The following is a 21505-nucleotide window of genomic DNA, read 5'->3' as shown; positions in this document are numbered from 1 at the left end:
TGACAAGACCTTGTCCCCCTCACGCACATGTACACAGACACAAATTTCACACGCCTGCCAGTATGCAGCAACGGCATGAGAGAGCATGGGTCCTGCCAGCATGTTAAAGTTCATCGCTCCAAGGGCACCTGCCCTCTGTGCAGCATGGCACTGGGAATGCCGAGGCAGGCACTGCATGCACTGCCCTAAACAACCCTCCACTGCACTCTGCAAACAGGACCAGACATAGAAAATGGAACACGTTCTCCAAGAGCAGCATGAGGTGCAAGACAAGGAGACCTGGCCCAAAAGCTCAGGGTAGCTTTTGGGAAGCAGTGAGCAGTTTAGCAGAGCTGTGGGAAGTCACTGCATGCTGTGATGTCAGCCATCAGCCTTAGATTCTGCTACACTAATCTGACCTTCCTCCTCATGCCTCTTTGCCATGACATAGGGTTTAAGCCTTTGGAGAAAGCTTGTTTTCTTGCCTGCTGCACATTGCGCTATGATCTAGTTGCATCTTAACCTGTGCGTGTCAATTCAAAATGAATGAAAGGATCTGGGAAATCCAAATCGACTCTTGCTGAAGCAGGACAGTTCAGGCAGCTCCGCAGGGACGGGAAAGGGAAATCTGGGGGCCAAATTTGGCGGAGCCCATGCTGAGGGCGTCTCAGAGCCCTGCTATATGAGGACAGGAGAAAAGGGACTCACAAGCACGTTAAGGTAAGTCGTGGGCCAGGGCTCACTCAGAGATGGTCCACAGGTACCATCTGCCCCATGCTGAATATGGGGAGGGTCAGTGCGGTCTGAGATCAGATAACCTGAAGGGACCAAGCAGCAAGACCTCCGCCATTACCCCCGACAGACATCTTCTCTCCCACCAGGAAAGCATCATCTTCCAAAACCACCTCATCCGTGTTCCAGATAATGACCCGCAGCTCAAAGCTGGGCAACCAGGCCAGGCAGCACAGACAGACACACACAGTAGGTCAAGCAGCCAGCAAGAGAGACACAGAGGCAGAGACAGAGCACAGCACATAACAGCAGCACTGGCACCATCTGGCCCTCCCCATGGGGAAACCCTTCCTAGCTGCATCACAGAACCCCCCCTCTCCAAAACCAGCCCTGGGGCCTAAGTGAGCACCAGGACCCCACCTCGAGGAGAAGTGGAATTGGTGGCACTGGCCAGCCACATCGTACACACCCCGCTGACAAAAACGTCCCTGGATTTCTCGCCAGTCAAGTAGTCATCGTCCTCCAGGATGACCTCGTCTGTGCTCCACACTATCACTCTAAGCTCATATCTGGCAGCAGGAAGGGAGACCAGGAGGTGAGGCATGGGGGGAACAGAGGGAAGGGGCAGGAGGAGATGGGGTGGGCAGAAGGGAATGGGATGATGCTGCAGGAAATGGGCCAGGAACGCCAACTGCAGGGCTCTCTCGCAGCCGTCTTGTCCAACAGGGCAGGAACACAGAGGGAAATGGTGCCTCAGCTTGGAGGCAGCCCAGGCAGGGTCAGAGGAGCAACAAAGGGACTTTTACCTTCATCTACTCTGAACTGCTGCATGGCCCAAGCCAAAGGCTCTAGGAGACAGCACAGCCTTAGTCTCAGGTACATTTGTGGTTACAATGCGGGTCTGTTGGCCCTGCAAAACAGTCTGAAGCCAGCTCTTTTCCTCATTTCCCCACCTTACCCAACCGGGCCACCCTCCTGGAAACACAGGACAATTTTCCCCTGCCTTCAGAAGTCAGCTCCAAAGGCTCTACCTGCTCTTGTGTCCCAGTCACTTCATCGGGCATCACTGCCTTTCCTAGGACTCCAGCAAGTTTGGAGCCTGTAAGATATTCCCAGCATTGCCTTTGGTGTGCAGGCAACTGGGGTTTCCCAGCCACACTCAGTTCGCTTGGGAATTGTGCTGATGGATAAACCAGCTCCCGTGGGAGTTGCCAGAGGAAAAGCAGAAGCCAGTTTCCTTGAACTGGAAGCAGCTGCAGTGTGGACGGGCTAGAAGAGGACTGGAAGACAGTGGCAGAGAAAGGCAGCCCTGTGGCCACAATCACATCACATGGCTGCAAGTGCCAGGGACTCCTGTGGAACTGTGAGATTCCTGCCATCTTCAGTGCCAGCACCCTCCAGTCTGCTCCTGTTGCGGGGGAGGGCGGGGGGGGCTTTCTCTGTGCTGTTCCTCTATAGCACCTAGCACTTGTCCAAGCAACACAGGGGTGCTCTTCAGAGCTAACAGGCCACACCGTCAGCTCGTGTTACATGCTGAAACTCCTGGCAAAGGGAGGGGAGCTGCGTTAAATCCCTAGGATGATACATCAGCAGAACCTTGCTGAAATACAGCATCTTCCTACAGACACAGGCACTCACGCAGGTGCTCTCCAGTGCACGTGTGAAGACATACATGGGCTGATGTGTCCACGTGTAACTTGACTGGAGCTCACGTTTATCCCTGCCAAAACAGAGCGACCAGAGCCATAGCCCTTCCTGCTCCATTTTCCCCACAGGGAAGGGTGCATTGGTGTTTTCAAGGCTATTGAAATCCTCCCTTCAGCCCCTCCGGAGGAATGTCTCAACTCCAGCACACGGGGCACTACTGAGCATGGCTGCCCCTGGCTGCATTGCAGATAAACCTCTGTTTTTTCCAGGCTGCTTCAGCAACTAGAGCTTTCTCTGGCTTCAGCTTTCCTGCAGCTGCCTGCCCTGCTCTTCACATCCAAGCTACGGCCCTCGGAGATCAGAGGAAATTGTCTCCACTTTCATTGTGCTTTGGAGCCAAACACCAGTCGACTGAGCACAGGAGTGCAAGAGATTCCCACGAGGATGCAAATACTGCCTCTGCATCCCAGCCCCCGGGGACGGGCAAAAGGGGCCCAAGGACACAGTCTAGCTGGGTAAAATTGGCCTAGCATGGATGCTGAGGAATGCAATGTCTTCCTTCTGTCTAAAGGACTCCTAGAGGGGCTGAGCATCGGAGGGCAGAGGCGGAGAGGACAGGAATGGGAAGGAGAACTCTCTAGTTCACTGTCTGCTGCCTGTTCTGTCCTACCTGCCTTTACCAAGTCTCTCCCAGTGATCCGCCTGGTGCCAGGGCCCTTCCTTGCCCAGAGCCCCAGCCAGACTGGGAAACTCTCCCCTCCAGCCAAGGGCCTGTGGACGCCCTGACCTAGGCTAACCCCTGCCCCTGGGGCTGCGTTCGGGCTGGCTGCATTGGTCTGCCCCCTTCCCCATACCAGGCACTAGCTAGCAATTTGAACTCCTCGTCTAGACCGACACAGAGAGGTGAGGAGCTGCAGGGAACTGAACAGATGGGAACTGAAGCACCCTGCAAGGGCAGCTCCACAACCTGTGGGGAAGCGGAAGACAGCATTTGATGCCTCCAGTCTTGGGATCTCTGGCCATGCCAGTCTGGTTGGGGTTCCCAGGCACATGGCTGTGCTGAGCTGGGCCATGGAGAACCAGTAGAAGAGTGGGGAAGCAGGGCTCCAGCCCCAGCCACGGGTTTTCCCTGGGGTTTGTTGGCTGGCAGATTCCTTACTTCTTTGGTTTCCTGGGGGAAATATCAGTGGCAGGGCCTGGTGCCAGCATATCCATGGGGAACATGTCAGGCAGGGGGGAAGCAGGGGACCCAGAGACTTCGGGGTATGAAATAGGTGCCAGCTGAAGATGAAGAGGCATTGAAGATTTAGTCAGCTGGGCTCAACAGGCCGAGTGTTAAGGACTGCTATGTCCAAGTGCCACTTTTCGTAGGCTGCCTCCCTCCCCACTGCTCCCCATGACAAGGGGGGTTGCAGCTTGTCTGCCCAGCTGAGGTCTCTCCTCCCTGCTTGGAGGCTAAGCAGGCCCTGCCCTTCCCCCGGATCTTGGGCTGCGGGGACCTGTTCAATGCCCGGCTTGTCAGGGTTCAGCAATGGACGCGGCTCCACGTGCTCAGGGACCAGCCTGCAGCCTGCGCGTGGAACGTCTTCCCAGTGGTGCAGCACGGTCAGTGCTAGGCGCTCCTCTGCCTGCTTCTTCTGTCCCGTGTGGGTAAAGGGAGGACTGAGTGTGGAGAACTGGGCAGAAGAGACACCAGGGACAGCAAACAATCCCAAGCAGGACCCAACCTCCTACTGACAGCAGGACCTCCAGTCTGGCTTTGCAAACTTCTGCTGACATCCTCTTCCCCAAGGCCACACACACTGCTCCTGCTGGCTACCTCTTCCAGCTCCTACCAACTTCAAGGCAGCAGGACTGCCTAGTAGTTGCTCCTCTCCGTTTCACTGGGCCCACTTTGTTCTTGCACCAACACTCCCTAACTCCTCTTTCTCCCCTTTCTACTCCTAGGCACTCACAGAGAAGGTCCAGATCCCCTACCAGGCTGTATTTTCCCACGCTCAACAAGCTCTATATCCACCGACACTGCTGCCCCCCTCCTCTGCACCCCTCCTGCTCTGCATTCAACTGTGTTGCGTATATACAAGTGATTTGGACACAACCATTGTTTGGGGATGCAGCTATATGGACAGTGGCTTCCTAAGCCCTGGAAGGGCCAGGATGGGCTATCTGCATTGGTCCTTTGCCATAAACTGCCAGCAGGAAGGTTTCAAAGGCAGCTTTGGTCATGCCATGCCGTGGATGCTCACCAGTAACTCTGACAGCAACCTGGGTCGTCTATAAGACACTGTCTAGCTGGTGACATAACGCAGGCCCCACACAAGGGGGTGGCTGGAGAGACGTTGCAATGCTGCAGGGGGTGATGGGATTCAGTTCTGGATGATGAGGGGACACCCCATGCCCCTGCTCCCCTCCCCACCTTCACGCCATGGGATGCGTACTGTTTTCATCCTCCATCTCCGTGGCGCCACTGAAGACCCTCGTGGCCACTTTCACTCTTCCTCCTGGACCAAAGGGCGGCCCATCCACTTGGCCCTCTTTGCACAGCTTGCACAGCATTTGGGAAGGCTTCATGGGGTCACGCCACATGTTATACCCATGTCTGTGAACAAGAGCACAAGGTCAGACTTGGAGGAAGAAGGAATTTTTGTTTCCATCTGCCAGAAACGCAAATGTTACTGCCCCTCAGGAGCCAGGATTCATCAGGGAAGGATCTGAGGCTCCACATGTCAAACTGCAGAGCAAGGTAGGGCCATCCAAGCCCAAACTCTACGCTTTGCCAATACCTTTCCACCCCAGGCCCCTCACTCTGTGCTGACCCAGACCTGCAATCCCCAGCGCCCTCCACTTTGCTACTGATGCTCAGTTCTGCTGCTCCGGCCCAGCTGCTATTTCAGCAACCTCTTCATTTCTATATCCAGACCTACCAATGCCCCTCAGTCCCTTCCTCACCGCCCTGTGCTCCTGCTTACAACCTGCTCTCCTGCTACCCCACTGTGCTGGTCCCAAAGCCCACGTTAAGACTGAGGGCACAGCACAGATTCCCTCATCATCAGGCAATGAAAGAGGGAGATCCCTACAGGAGATCTAGGCCTAGTGCGGAAGATGAAACTGACACGGGTCCAGACACCAGGTTGCACAGGGAAAGCTTGGCTCATACATGGCATAAGGCTGTGACACCCCACAAGTAGCTCGGTGCTTGCTGTAGTAGCGGTTCTCCAGGTCAATCTTGGTCTCTCCAACGAGGTCGTCGGTCCCCACCAAGTCCCAGTCGTACACCGCCACCCTCAGCATGGACTCCATGGGAAAGGTGGCCTCAATGTCAAAGGACCTGTGGCGGGAGAAAGGGTGGAGAGGGAGAACAGGCTGTAGCCATCCAAGGGTTTGGATGGCGCTCAAGACACATGCATGGGTGAGGTGGGTCTGCTCCAGTCTCTGGACAGTGTTTAATTGCACCTCCCACTGCAGTACATTCAGCTTACGTGTTGTCACTAATTCTCTGCGCGGACTGCTTCTGAACTAGCAGCCCTAGAAGGGAGAGCGATCATGAGGATTGCTTGACGTGGATGTCCCAATAGCCCTGAAACTAAATGTGTGTGTCACTGGAGAGCCGGCGATGCTGTTACTTGGGTCCAGGCCTAGCGCTTCCTAAAGTAGGCACCTATCTTCACCAGATACGGATAGCTCTTCAACACTCTTGACAGCGTTGACGAGACTGCTGACAAAGCAGGACAGATGACTTCAATGGGGACAGCTACACTGCACCCAAGGAAAGTTCAGGGCGATCAGTCCCATCTTTCGACCCCAAGCTGGGGCTATGGGATGGGTACGGTGCAGGCCCAAGGGCTGGTGAGCTTCGCTCACTCTTCAGGGTGAAGACAGGTAACAGGGCTGGGGCAACTCACTCGCCAAAGACAGGATTCAACTGTTGGGAGATGTAGTCCTCCTCATCTTTGAGGTCTGTCTTCCCCAGCTTGATGGCAATATAAGGATCAGCTTTTCCATTGATGTCAGCTGGGGGCAGCTCTGTGGCCTGTAGGGAAAAGAAAAGATAGGTCAGCCCAGTCAGGGACAGTCCCTATTCTCCATCCCTGAGACCAGCTGGCCTTACCTGGCCATAGCTGTGTGCCCAAGTCCTTTTATAAGGTCACCTAAATATAGGGACTCAATTTAAACCAGGGATCAGTCCTGCCTTCTGCTAACCTATGCCCCTGCCTAGGCATGGATTGGGGCTAGGTGTGTTGGTCTGGGCTGACTCAAGTCAAGCCCAAGTGGCTGTGTCCCCTTCGGAAAGACATAGTCACAGTCTCCTTTGGCTTCTCTCTCATCAGTGGAAAGACGCAGGTTCCTCTAGCTAGAGACCCTCAGCAGAAACCTGACTGAGATGTCCAGAAGACATCCCTCCGCCTCTCTCTTTCCCTCCATGGATTTATTAGGGCCACGGGCTTCTGTAAGTAGCCCCCGTAAGCAGGGGTAAGTATCCTCAATCTCTCCAGTTCAGAGTCTAGTTGGAGGTCTATAACGAGCAGTGTGCCCCAGGGGTCAATACTGGGTCCAGTCTTGTTCAACTTATTCCTCAATGACCTGGATGAAAGGACAGAGGGCCTCCTCAGCAAGTTTGCCTGAGGATGCTAAACTAGGAGGAGCGGCTGACACACCAGAAGGCTGTGCTGCCATTGCGACAGCCTGGAGAGCTGGGCAGAGAGGAGCCTCATGACATTCAACAAAGGCCAGTGCAGGGTCCTGCACCTGGGGAGGAATAACCTGGTGCATGGGCACCAGGACCTCCTGGAAAGCAGCTCTGCAGAGAAGGACCTGGGAGTCCTGGTGGACAACAAGTTGACTATAAGCCAGCAATGTGCCCTTGTGGCCAACAAGGTCAATGGTACCCTGGGCAGCCTTAGGAAGAGTGTTGCTAGCAGGTGGAGGGAGGTGAGGGCCTCCCCCTCTCCTCAGCCCTGCTGAGACCACACCTCGGGTGGTGTGTCTAGTGCTGGGCTCCCCAGTACAAGACAGACATGGAGCTCCTGGAGTGAGTCCAGCAAAGGGCCACTAAGATGAGGAAGGGCCTGGAGCATCTCTCCTAGGACGAAAGGCTGAGAGCGCTGCTACTCTTCAGCCTGCAGAAGAGAAGACTGAGAGGGGAGTCTCATCAATGAGTCTAAGCATGTGAAGGGAGGGTGACAGGAAGACGGGGCCAGACTCTTCTCCATGGTGCCCAGCAACAGGACAAGAGGCAACGGGCACAACCTGAAACATAGGAAGTTCTGTCTGAACATGAGGAAATACTTCTTTCCTGGGAGGGTAACTGAGCACTGGAGCAGGTTGCCCAGAGAGGCTGTGGAGTCTCCTTCCTTGAAGATATTCAAAAGCCATCTGGACACAATTCTACGCAACATGCTGTAGGTGACCCTGGTTGAGCGGGGGGAGTTGGACTAGATGATCTCCAGAGGTCCCTTCCAACTTCAACCATTCAGCAATTTTGTGATTCTGGGATTGCAATCTCACCTGCTATCCCCTTCTCAGGGCAATGAGATGTAGCACTGGATGGGAAACCAGGTTAGTGGGAAACATAGGTGAAAGTAGGTCGCATTTATAAAACAACAGGGACAAGGGGTTGGCAAAGAGCCACCCAGGTGCTTCCAGCAGGGCGGAGATTTCTCAAGATATCTTATCTTGACATAAGAATGGAGGTCAAGAAGGACTTTTTCCAGAGTGCACTCCATATAAAGAGACAGGCATTAGCTGGACCACATTGATTATCACTCGGCATGTGTCCCACAAGGTGACAGGCCCTTCAGCCAGATCTACTAATCCCTGCCTCCTCCTGGTTTGCTCAGCATATGCCTCATTGATTATCTAAAAGGGGGATTATGTAAAGAACCAGAATCTCGTAGTCTGGGCTGATCCAAATTCTTCTCTGAAGTTGAGCACTACAACGGACACCTCCATCCATCCTGTAGGCCAGGTGTCTGGACCTCACACAGGCTTAGTATCCCAATGGGGAGAGCACAAAGCTAGGAAGACGCCCCTTTCAAGGGCCCATCAGTGAGCTGCTTTAGTCCTCATGCTGCATCCTTGACCTTGGTGCCATCTGCTATCAGGTGGATGCTGGCACCAACAGCACCAAGAACTAAAAGTCAACTTCTCTGCAGCTTCAGCACCAGCTCTGGGTGCGAGCACTGTAAGGGAACACAGCATCACGCCTTGGCATACAACGTGGTTATACTCACCCGAACAACACAGACTCGGACCAGCACGTTGATGGGGTCATTGCTGGCGATCCCCTGGAACATGCCCAAGTCGGGGTCGTATCCTGCCTCCTTGCCCATATCATCACGGAGCGGCACTTTGTAGACACAGATGGAGCCCTAGCACAAGGGAGTGCACAGCCTCAGTAGTCCTGCTGCTCCCGAGGCTCGGAGCGAGCAGACCCATCCCAAACCACCCTTCCTGAGAGCCCACTTTCTCTCCTTGTTTCTAGCCCTGTGCTGTAGTAGACAGGTGAGGTCTGGAAGCTTCCTCTGCCTCACAAGCACCCCCTGCAGAGGATACAACCCTGAGCAGAGCAACTGGACAACGTGAAGGACACCTGCAGAGGAATCAGACTAGCAAGGTGCTCACAGGCAGGGAATTCCAGGAATACAACTGGCAGAAAACCAAGAGCAATGGAAATAAAAGGTGCTGTCAAGGCAGGGGCTGGGAAATCCAGGAACTACCACGTGAAACACAGTTCATTTCCATGCTCCCTGACCGTCTGATCACTCCCTCCAGCAAGAGTTTAACTTGCATGCATTGGTGCAACATGGCAGGCAGCTCCGTGCTACTGGTGAAAAATAGTCTGCAAAGATAACTCCAGGCATGACTTATATCCACAGTGGGTGATAAAGAGGATCTGCTTTGCCCTTGACCTTCTGTAGGAATCACGAAAGATCTGGTTGCTGCAAAGGACTGCCCTCTGCAATGCACTCTGTGAAGCCACCTGACTCCTGGGGCTATCCTTGGAGGCTTACCCTCCCCTGCAAGGAGATGTGGTTGAGTCAATGCAAATTGGTCTCTCTTACATCCAACCTCCTTTCAGCTAATGCATCTTCAGGAGAGAACCCTATAGGCAAGGCTTTCCCAAGTTGTCCCTGCCCTGACCCAACTCAGCAGCCACACTCACTCTGAGCCTCCCCACTAGCCGCTCCTCTTCTGTTGCGTCGTCATCATTGTCCCCGATCTTTCCACGGAGCAGGTTGAAGGTGTGCAGCCAGTCCTCAAAGTTATCAAACTCTCTTTCCAGCTCTTTGTTGAAGACCTGTGATGACACAAAATTAGAGGGGAGCAGTTTTTTTTAAAAAAAAAAAAAAAAAGGGGGAAAAGATCCAGTGGTTACCCAAGGACAATCAAAGAGATCATGGACATCACCGTTCCCAGTGACTAATTCTCTAGGATGCCCAGTGACTAATTCTCTAGGATGCAAAGGGATCTCCAGGTCATTGGGTCAGACCTTGATGACATAAGCACCTTCCCAAACTGATCATGTATAGGAGGGAACCTCAGCTGAATGGGCTGTGTAGCTATTCCCCTTACGTGTATAATCCGGGTTCAAATTCCTTCTCAGGCCCAGAGTCACAGATTATAATACAGTAAAGTCCATGGACCACTAACCTGAACCAGGGCCCTTTCCTGCACTGAGTCTTGGCCAGGCTAGCTATGGCCCACAGGAAGCTCTCCCCCACCCAGGGCCCATCCAAACTGCCCATGGGATAGCCTTGCCCCAGGCTATTCCCTGCCCCTGCCCAGCAGTGGGATGGGGCTGGGCACATTGGCCTGGAGCCCTGGCACCAGGCCTGGGGGCAGGGTCCTGGTTTGGGTTGCTGATGGGCAATGCCTGGCCCTGATCCATCTCCTACTATAGCTGTAGACTCTGATTCCACCATGGGGAGGGTGTTCTCACCAACTTAGAACTTCTTCCTCCACTCTCAAGACCAAGTTGATGCCTTTCTCATACTACTCATTAAGCTACACGATTGCCTGATCCTTCAGTGCAGTTACAGAGAGCAAATCATAGCTCCCACCACCTTTGGTTTTTTCCTGTAATTGCAAGTACTTCTGGTTCCAGCTGCATTGTGTGGGACAAAGCCACTGTGTGGGACAAACCCCTCCAAGAACTACATACAGTGATGGCTGTGATTCCTGCTGCCATGAGGCATGTTGGGTTTCAGCCCCACATACAGCAGCTGTTTGGGCACTCAGGATGCCAGTCACCTCAGGAGCTTTAGACATCCACTGGCTGAACATGGGAGCTGCCTGATCAAATGGGGGCATCTCTGGATGGACAAATCATACAGTCATATGGGAACCGAGGTGGGAAGGGACCACTGGCATTCAAAGTTAGAGAAGCTTGCCCAGGGTCAAGCTCCCATGTCTCCAAGGACTGAGGGCTCTGCAAAGTTGCAGCACACTCATGATGAATAAGTTCATTGTAGGAAACAAATGATGCTTTATGTCCAACAGGAATTTCCTTTGCTGCATCTTGCGTCCATTTCCTTCTGCACTCTCCTTTGTCCTCTGCCATATCCCCCTGCCATGTACCATCAGGTACCTGAAGATGACAATTCAATCCCCCATTCACCTTCTCCTCTCCAAGCTGAACAAACCCAGCTCTCAGCCTCTTCCTCTTCTTGTATGCCACGTCCTCCAGACCTGTGACCACACCGGTGGCTTCCACCACTGGACTCACTGCAGTAGGTCAGTGCCTTCCTTGTGCTGGGGAGCACCAGTCAGGACAGAGAAGCCAGAAGGGATCTGACAAGTGCCAGAAAGAGGGGAAGAATCCCTCCCCTCAACTTGCTGGCCAACTCTTGCTAATACAGCCCAGCATGCACTTGGCCTTCACTGCTAGAAGGGTTCACTGCTGACTTTTCCTGTCCCCAAGATCCCAGGTCCTTTCCTGCAAAGCTAGTTACCCTGAACTCTCCGTCTATGCAGAGAATTTGACAGTCCCAAGGCACATCTCACCTAGTGCTAGATACCCCTCACACAGGTGAGATGCATCCAGCAGGGCTGATCCATCCTACTGTGTTTTCCACATGGCTAGGATCTGACTTCCATCCTGCTGCTGAGCAGGCAGAGCCTCCTCCTCCCCCTGCCAACACACATACCTTCAGTTCATCAATCTTCGGCTTGTTCTGCTTCTCAGGAAGCTCAGCGGCTCACTGCTGCTGCTTCTTCTTATCATCTTTGGGTGCCTTGGACTTCTTGCTCTTTGCCTGACCCTTGGAGCCTTTCATGGGAGAGTCATCCGGTTTGATTTCTGAGTCCAAGGGGAAGCAATGGGGATGGAGGAGATGGAAACGAGGGTGAGGTGGAGCGGAGGAAGACAGAGAAGGGGGAACACGATCACAGGCACTCAAACAGGAGGAACATGAAAGCTGACAGCTACTACTGCCTGCAATTCCCATCTCAGTCCCACAGAAACCCTTCAACCTCTCTCCTCTCTTTCCTCAGCTCTGGCCATTGCTACCCAGCTCACAGCATTTCCAGGAGCCCACAGATCTCCGTGTAGGGAACTCCCACAGTTGACCCGAGCAGGAGTCATTTGGAGGACTACGAAACATGGACTGAGAGCCTAGGCTCTGCCTAGTTTCAACAGCACTGAAAATATCTGATCCTGCCCATAGCACCTTCTTGTCTTCTTTCCACTTGTCCTGCTGGGCTGCTAGTACAACACCCTTCCCAGTCTTCCCTGAAGGGCTCATTTCCCCATCTCACTCTGGTCTCTGCTACGTCCTTTGAAGCTGACAGCAATGGCGTTGGAGAAAAGAAAAGGGAGTGAAAAACATCAAGGGCACCTGGCTGGGCCCTGCTAGGTGCGCCCATGGAAGAGAATACTTCCTGTGCCTAGACCCCTGACATGTGCGCAGCTTGCAGAGCAAAACCCCTGCCTAGGTGTGGCTGAGGTGACAATGCTTGAAGCTCAGTGCCAAAGCACAGACTGCTGCTCTTCAAGGGTGACGCCAATGACTAGCTGCAACAACAGGCTCTTACGATCTCGCTCTCTTCAGAGCAGTCACCAGCCAAGGACACAGTACAGTCTACCTAGAAAGGCATGCTCAAAGGAGGCTGCACAACACTGCACGCTTCTCCCACTCATGTGCAATCCCCAGCCCTCACTGCCTCTATCCCGCCAGCTTTCATGGCTGCTGCGCAAGGCAGATGAGAACAGACAGATGACAACAGATAAACCTTTAATGGGGAAGAGGAAAGCAGGAAGGAAGGGCAGTGTAAAAGGGGAAAGTGAACCCTGCTCAGAATGACTGACAGAGAACGAGGAGGCATACAAGGACACCCCCCCAACAGCTCTGCTACTACAGCAAGCCCAGGCAGAAGCTGCTCAGAGTCATCGCCAAGCTCAGCAGCACCTGGCCTCATCTTTCTCATGATACAAAGGCTAGTCTTCCAACAGAAACCAGACTCTCTATTTTTCCCACCTCATGGAGTCTGCACGAACAGGACAACCACCCCCTCTCCTCTGAATTCACGACCTATGGAGAGCAGGGGAAGCAGGCAGCGCTGGGAACTCAGTGCTATCTGCTGCTACCCTTCTTTACTCCACTGCCCATTTAGTCCATAGGGTGGCCCTTTGCTGAGCCCCTACGCAGAGGCTCCTAACCTTCTCCCTCTGCCCATTCCCATCTCAGTCTTCATGACTGAGCTGGCCAATCATGGCTCCTCAGGGAAATAAAACTTACCAGCCCTGCTGGTGGCACTGCCAAAGAGCCTGCAGGGTGGACAAGGTCACCCTTGGACAGCAGGTCCCAGCTCACTCATGTTCACAGCCCATAGTACTCTTGGTATGAAATTGGCCTCACCCAGCTTGAGGCATCTGCAATGCCCCATCTGAGCTACTGTCCCCCAGACTCCTTGAGAGAAAAACACACTCAGGGCACACTTCATCTCAGGACAGTATCTAAAATAGGTCAGAGAACCGGCCCTGAAAGGCATAGTTTTCTCTACTGCCCATTCTAGAAAACCAGAACACAGACTACACTTTCAGCTTTAGATCACAGACTACACTTTCAGATTACATTTTTTTTTTTAAACAGATCACTCTTCAGCTTTACACTGAAGATAAAAGCAGTCAGGTTAGATGGATCCCAAACATCTTGCCTAGTTGACTCTTCCCTGGCAAAACTGGGGCAAAAGGAGGCCTCCATAAAGCCTCCCTCATGGTGACGAGGGAAAACCCTGCAAATGCGATATTAACGTATCTGTTCTTTGCTGTTCTCAATAGACTTTGAGCACACAGCCTTGCAGCTCTATAAACGCATGGGCAAGGGGATGCGACTACTAACTTCTGAAGGCACAAAAATGCCTTCAGTCAATAACACAGATCCTAGTCACTAATCTCATTACTTCCACACAGCCTTCCTTCCAGCAGGGATGAGCTGGAGGCTGCCACAATGCCACACTCGGACTGGGAGTCCCCTGGCATTTGCAGCCTAATACGTCAGCCCAACACAATCCATACCAGGTCTGCATTCACAAAAATTGATCCCGCCTGGAGATATGCAACACAGCACGAGTATCTGATTGAGCAGAAGAGCAATTGCATGCTCGGAATTGGGTGCCCAAGCACCAAAAGGAACTCTGGTCCTACCCTTCCCTGCCCCGTTTCCTCCCTTGCTTGCAAACAGCTCACCCTCAGCAGTCTCCATTCCCTCCTCCTCCTCTGCTTCTGCTGCAGCTGCTTCCTGCTGCCAAAGTTGCTGGGGGAGAAACGAAATGAACAACGAGTGGCCAGTTGCACTGAGCTCTCTGTGCTCATTGAAAGTGCCTAGCTTAGGGGTCGCAGCTCTCCCTTTCTCCTTTGAGCAGGGAGCTAGGATCTAGCCAAACTGGAGAAATCAAAGTTGTTCAACACAGTCTTCAACAGTGACGCTGCTAAATAACTGTGCTCTGAATACAAACGAGACACAAAATAAGTACACTCAAGGAAAAGAAACCCTGCTCAGCTCTGCCAGGTGAAAGCCTGGTTGACAGTCAGGCAAGGCTGGCGAGAAAAGCAGCATGGCCCCAAGCCTTTGGCCACAAGGCTGCCCCGGTCTCTGCAAGAACAGCCTATTGACAGCTAAAGCACTTTTACCTCTCTCTTGCACTTGTTTAAATTGTGTGTCCATCCAGGAAGCTGGACAGAGCCCAGGCAAGTGGGGATGGCTCTAGGGTATCCAAGGAGCAGTTCCCAAGGCCAGGGATGTTGCCAGTGCAAAGAGCCTTTAGTTTTAGGTGGTTCTGTGTAACAGCGGAGGATCAGGCCCCACAGGAGAAAAGAAACACCCTCTCCCTCACTGTACAATTTTTCAGCACTGGTACGTGAGCAGGAATTCTCACAAAGGCAGGGCTCAGCCATGAGCAGGACTGTGTGCGAGGGAGAGTCTCTCGCAGGGGATGGGGCAGGAGGACGTGTCTATGTTTGCATGGCATCCTTGTGCACTTGGGCAGTTCGCAGCTGAGACACTGGGAAGACGACTGGGCTGGTACCAGCAAGGGAAACAGAACGAGCACCTGGCTGGCGCAAGCCCACGTGTCCCTTACCAGCTCGGCAATGATCAGGGAGGCAACAGGCAGAAACAGCAGCTGATCGTTGCTTTTCTACCACCCCATTTTTCACACTGGGGATGGGGACTTCAATACACATACTTCCCCTCCTTCCTTAGGCCAGTGGTCCCAGCCTTAGTACTGGGAATGGGCACTGTTTGCATTTCAAAAGCAGTCCACTGCTGTGCTGTCCCAACAGATGTTGGGACTGTGCTGTTCTGCTGGAAATAGCCCAGACCTTGCAGGCAGGGAACATCTTCCTGCACCCCCCTACATGCACCCCTCCACTGCTCTCAATTGAAGCAAAATACTTGGACCACCAGTCCAGCATGCTCTCATCCGGCTCCTCCTCTTCTCCTTCCTCTCCTCCTCCTGCTCCTCCTCCTCCTCCTTTCTTCTTCTTTTTCTCCTTCTCTTCCTCAGACTGCAGGAACAAAGGAAGCAAAGACAGAGAAGAGGAGGGATCAGATGGAAGCGAGATGTCTCTCAAAGGGCCAAGGTGATAGGTAAATCCCTTGAGAAGGCAGAACCCTGTTATCATTAGCACCTGCCACCTTTCACAACAGGCTCTGAGTAGCAAAGGGAGCTGCCCAAGGCTCCAGAGAGACAGTGTCAGAGTCCTAAACCAGAGATGTCCTGACTTCTCCACCATCCCTTTCACTCATGCATTTCCCAGGCTGAAGCACCTGAAGCTTACATGGTACCAGGCCCCCCTGTCCCAGCAAGGTATCCTGAGCCCGCTCAGTGCCTCACCATTAAGCCTTTGGGAGGTGGTACCACAACCACATAGTTGTGGTGGGAATAATCATCATGCACACTCGCAGGGTGCTGTCTCTCCTGCTCCTCCCAGCCCAACTATGCTCGGAAGCAGATCCGTCACTTACCACCTCCACCTTCACCACTGCATCCGAGTTCTGCCACCAGGGCTAAAAGGGAACAGGGAGAGGGAACAGCAGGCTAGTGGGCAACTGCACCGCCAAAAGGCAGCAGAGTACAAATGCACACAGACACACAGGTGCACAGTGAGCTGCGAGAAGTCACAAACAGCTCCCCACGGTTGCAGGAAGCAAAGGCCTTGAAGGAACAGCCCTGGCTGGGAAGCTCTGCATACAAGGGAGACGTCTGCTGGGACACATCAAACCCATCTCCTCTCGGGAGAGCTCTGCTAATGAAGAACCCCAATCCCAAACAATGAGAGCACGGGCCTGGAAAGATACCTGGGCCTTCAGTATGGATAAAGACTGCTTTGCTCCCTTGGAGCTTCTTTTTGTCTAGCTAAGGAGGTTTGCAAGTGTTTGTGGTACATTTCCCGAAGCCAAGAAGCATGTGCATGCCAGGGCTTTTCACACATGCACACGTGCTCTGGGGGTCCTCTTGAACACAGCTGGGCCAACAGACTCCTTGTGAATGCAAATGCAAGTGACAAGAGTTTTTTGTGCACCTGCTAGGAACTCTAGGTATAGTAGGAACTCTAGGTAGAGGTGCATTTCTAAATCCACTAAGGACTTGTGGGTTGTACGTGTGTTTGTGTGTTTATGCACACGTGCACCTGTGCAGAAGTGGCTTTGTGTGTGCTGTGGTCTTTCTGTAAATGTGCCCATGAGGGGCCATGGATATGCATGCACATTTGGAGCCTGCAATGTGCCCATAGGCACATGCATGCACACGTGCTGCTTGCCTGCAGAGGAGGACATGTCCCTACAAAGGGCTTCCTGTAGAGACACAGGCATTTCTTTTGGTAGAGAGCGCACTCTGGAGTAGACAGCTACAGGAGGGTGCTCCAATTTCCATTCTGGGCAAGAAAACGGTGACAGGCTTATTCAACACGTGAGCAAAGTCTGACTCCTCGGGGACACGTTGCTTGTCCCATGTGTAGACTGCTGATTTTTCAGGGCAGACCCAGTAGGTCTAAAGGGCTCTGCCTGCATCAGGATGACTGTGTGCCTGGATCAGCCCCGTGCCACATGCATCTGAGGTGCATGCATCTCAAGTCTGCACCATTCACAGAACGATGGTTCAGACAGAGCAACACAGGGGCAGGGTTATGCTCATGGGGGCTCATTCCTATTTAACTGTCTTCACAGGAAAACATACCAATACCTCATTTTCTTAGCCCAGGACAGGCTGTCTTGGGGCAGCAAGCACCAGCTGAGTTCAGCCAGGACAGGACAGGACGTGACTGATTAGTACAACTAACTATGACCCCAAGGCCTTTAATTCCAGGCATCAGTCCAACTACATGCCCAACAGCACAAGGTGGCCTCTGCTTGCGGGGGGATCAACCAGTTATTGACAATGCAGTGAAGACAGACATGCTAAAGTAGTGCCGACACACGGATACTCACAGCTTCCAGCTTCACCATGGTCTCCATCTTCTTGATGGGAACCTCAGGTTCCACCTTGACAACAAGCTCCCCCGTGGGGCAAGAGGGAGGACCTCTGATGGCCATTGCCAGAGAGCCATTGAGCAGTTCAACTGGACAGAGGACAGAGAAAGACAGACAACAAGAGAGAAAGGATAGTGCAGAGTGGAAACTGAGAGCTCAAGTGCGATCCTACAGGATTCAGACAGGAGTGGCGTGTGACCCTCTTGTTCAGAGAGGGACCAAAGCACGGAAATTAGTACACTGGTTGGGATTCAAACACTGGCCACCTCAGTGCCAGGAACACTGCTGGTCTTGCTGCTGTCCCCATGACTTTTCAGGTCTCCTTGCTATAAACGTCCACAGGGAAGGCACCTCCACCTAAGCAAGCCATCCCAGGCTCTCGTTATAATCGCCAGAGATCTAAGTAATTCAGTCTAGTCTAGAGCACAAGGCCCGTGCCCTGGACAGAAAAGCTACTTGCAATGACACAACGATGAGTCCAGCCCTCCAGGCTGCATTAAGTGTATTGACTATATCTCTTCCACGGGAGCCTGAGCTGTCTGTCCTGAGCAAATTCATCTCCCAGTCCTGAGGAACAGTTGGAGATTGTAGAGCCACGGAAACACAGCTATGTTAGTGGTGAACCAGGCTTTCTTGTCTGACAGGTGTCAGGAAGAGTAGGCAGTTATCACAGTGAGACCCATGGATCAAACCAATCAAAAGGCAACGATGACCTCATGCCCCCACGGCTTCCCAATCCCTCGATGTGAACCTTGAATCCTAATTCATTTAACAACCAAGCAGACAATGCCCCATAGTCCTTACAACCTACTACCCATCTCCCTTCTTTTCTGTATCGCTCACTTGTGTGCGGTGCCCCACCAATGACCCACACCAGCCTGTCCCTCTTGGCCCAAGCCTGGTACCTGTCATATTCCAATGGTGGGCTGCCTTCTCTGGTGGGCGACAGATGAACTTTCAGACGGAGCTGACAGCACGGGACCCCACTAGGGTATAACGCCCAAAAGCCCGGCACTCCACCACTCGGATGTGGAGGGGCGGGTGAAGCAGTTCATTCTCTGGGAGGTCCTGGAAGCAAAGGGGTCCTGGTTATCAAGGGCTGCATGTAGGCTACAGCATGTCTATTGTGGTGGTTGCCAGTAGGGACTCAAAGAGAGATCATGTTGGAGGAAGAGGTCTCATGTAACTCCAGCAGAGCTGGGCCTGGGAGCCATCACAGAAAGGGGATCCCCAACTAGGCTGGAGATCACTTCCTTTACTATCGTGGGCACACGGAAGCAAGGGGCCAGCAGCCACAATTTGAGCTCCAGCCAAGCCTGGATTTTGGCCAAGGGCTCAGAGGAAAGAGGCAACACTCACCACTCCCAACCGCTTGACTAAAGGGCTGAAGTTGGCGCTTTTCTTGTAGTTCTGGATGAGAGCTGACTGGACCCCCTTTCCAGCACACTCAATGTCCACGCGGGGCCGCTCCACCTGAGCCACGTTCACTCTCTTCAGGTCTCTGAGTCCCCAGAACAACATCTAGGGCAGCAGGAGGAGGAAAGGCATACAGGTGAGAAGAACTGCCCCCAACTGCTGCCAGACCTCTTTGCTGGAGCCAAAGGAGTTGGCTTTCCTCATCCCCTGGGAGCAAGGATCCCTCACGGCACACAAAATCACCTGGGCAGCAATGGAGCCCTCAAGCTTCTTTTCCTTCTCCATGCGGCTCTGGCATGCAGCATGCTCTCTCACTGACCCCACACAAACCACCCCATGACTCACCTGCAACAGCCTAACATCTCCTTTCCGATGCCCTCAGCACTCCTCTCCTAGCCCTCTTCTGCCCTCAGGCTCCATAGAGCAGGACCACATCAGTTTAGTTTAGCCCATCTGCAGTGGCTCTTCATTCAGCACTGGCAGCATTTTGTCAGAAACAGGGAAATGACTGCCTCCTCCCCTTTCCTTTCTTGGGATAAGAGACCAACACCATGATTAAAAGTCCCCCTGAAACAAGCTTTTTCCACCTCCTGTCCCCCCATGGCCATATTCACACTGCGCACCAGAGGAATAGTATTTCTTTGACCAGATGAAAAAGTCTGCAAAACGTGGACGTAGGATCTCTTTAGAGCCCCTGGGGATCCGATCAGCAGCATCTCCTCCTAGCAGAGACACCTACAACAGCCGGGTGAGTCATGCACCAAATGTCACTGTCTTTATTGCCCACATCACCTTTGTCTACCAAGTCAGCCTAGGGTGAGGAGCCCTGATGGATGTGTCACCATATCTCACTAGAGAGAAGCAGCAGGCATCCTGTCCTTGATGTCCAAGATAGGTCAAATGAGCTTCAGGCTACCAATCTTGGGTTTTTCCCCCTCCCACCGATACTAAGGGAGAGTCAGCGTGACTACTTCAGGTGTAGGTGTACACCCCTAATGTGCATTCCTCTGAATTTCAGACCAAGTGCCCTCTACTGCAGCTCCTAGGCTTGCTATGGTGCCCACAGTTAAGAAAGCAAGTAGTAATCCAGTCATCCTGCTTTTTTTTTTTTTTTTTTTTTTTTTAGGGCTGCTGCAGCTTAACTCCCTGTGCAGCTAGTACAGGCAGGTCCTTGCAATCCAAACATCTGGCTGTAGGTGCTTAACTTGTCATCAGAACCTCTAAGATCCCTCCTGGCCTTCAAACACCCACTGACAGAGTCTTCTGCCTTACATCACCCTCGCCTAACAGATGGAGCCCTCATAATGGGATCTGGTCGAGGCCATGACAACACAGTACCTTCTGCTGTGTAGCCATCTGGCTGCGCAGCATTCAAGTCTGGTGCCCCAAGACGAACTCCTCTGCTGTCAACGCATTTGCCTCCACTCTGTATTTACTCAGCACCAGACGAATCCCCAGTGGCACTGGCAGGATGGGACCCCTGTCAATGCCTGTGGGCCCATCGACACGAGGCAGGTCTGACTTGCCCCCAGCTCCAATCTGGAAGAGATGCATCACGGATTAAGGTCTGCTTTTTTGAACTGGGGGAACCGGCACACCCTGCTCTCCCACACTGGGTCTGTAGAGTCTTAGATGATTCAGCAATCCACTGACTGTACAGTACAGGCACTTTGGGAAAAGGTGTTCATAGGAGCAGAAGAGGTGGTGCTATGCTTCCACACAGGGCACATTCAGCAGCAAAGCAAACTTCCAAGCCCACCCACTAGTGCAGCTGACAGGCTGATACGGACAGGCTTTGGCCAGCTCAAAGCCTGAGCAAAGCCAGCAGGTCTCTACTCCACCACCTTCAACCACTCCAGGCATCTCCTGCTCTGTCTAGTCAATGGAAAGAGAGGGATACCTACAGAGAGAGATTAGCCCCACCCTGAGCTCCTTGTCAAAGATGCTTAGCATACACCATCTTCCTCTATGAGAACTCACACCCCTTTTACCTGGGACCTTCCCATTGACATCTCTTGAGAGAACCAAGACTCCCAATGACAGCTTCCATAGCCCAGGGATGTTGCAGAGAGTTTGTGCTGCTGCAACGCTTTAGTAGGGTTCCCTGCCAGAAAGAAGCTGGCATTCATTGCACACCAGCATAACTCTGCAGGAGCTGCCCTCACACTGAGCTGCGAGTAGCTATACTACACCCTGCTAGCTTTTCTAGGATGCATGAACTAACCACTCTTTGCAGCACCTCAGAAACAGAAGCGTGGATTAAACGCGGTTCTCCCCCACACCCCCTCCCGCTCTCTTCCCTCCCTCGGTCTGGGATGGCTCTGTCCAGCTGCTACCTGCAGTAGCTCAAAGGCAGCCAGCAGGTCGCCTGCTGTGGAGTTGCCCCGGTATATCTGGTAGCACTCCAGCTGCGGAGGGAACCGTGGAGGGCAGTACTGTTCATCTGACATCTTCACCCCAGGTTGGGCAAAGGTGCGGCCCATCAAGTCAGCTTTGCCCTGGCCAGGCAAAGACAGCACTCGAGTTTTTAGCACGGGGCTTCTTGTCTGCCTTGAGAGACCAACCAAAGGTCTCCACAGTTAGCCCCACAGCACTCCCCAGTGTGGGCAGAACAGGATCAGTCTGCTGCACGTACGTGACCAAAGCTCAGTGCCACCTTTCACTGGTGCCTTTCCATCCACGAGGCCTTTCCTAATGCACCAACATCTTTAAGGAAGGTGAAGGAGGTGGCCCAGGGTTGGGGCAGCAATGAGGCCAGGACT

General features: G+C 53.1%; 1 protein-coding gene across 1 annotated transcript in view; it reads right to left on the bottom strand.

Moving 5' to 3' along the window:
- The window catches only part of LOC138066506 (otoferlin-like), a 238919-nt gene that overhangs the window by 2914 nt on the left and 214500 nt on the right, over positions 1-21505 (bottom strand). Inside the window, 17 exon segments of the mRNA XM_068936375.1 lie at positions 1179-1280; positions 3518-3639; positions 3858-4001; positions 4798-4957; positions 5516-5686; positions 6261-6388; positions 8589-8726; positions 9521-9655; positions 11505-11656; positions 14045-14111; positions 15221-15364; positions 15825-15854; positions 17286-17416; positions 18233-18395; positions 18687-18848; positions 20163-20282; positions 21080-21241. Of these exon segments, the coding sequence (XP_068792476.1) occupies positions 1179-1280; positions 3518-3639; positions 3858-4001; positions 4798-4957; positions 5516-5686; positions 6261-6388; positions 8589-8726; positions 9521-9655; positions 11505-11656; positions 14045-14111; positions 15221-15364; positions 15825-15854; positions 17286-17416; positions 18233-18395; positions 18687-18848; positions 20163-20282; positions 21080-21241 (2231 nt within the window).

This window comes from Struthio camelus, chromosome 3, assembly GCF_040807025.1.
Source record: "Struthio camelus isolate bStrCam1 chromosome 3, bStrCam1.hap1, whole genome shotgun sequence".
NCBI lineage: Eukaryota > Metazoa > Chordata > Aves > Struthioniformes > Struthionidae > Struthio > Struthio camelus.
This window is presented reverse-complemented; position numbering and strand designations above follow the sequence as displayed.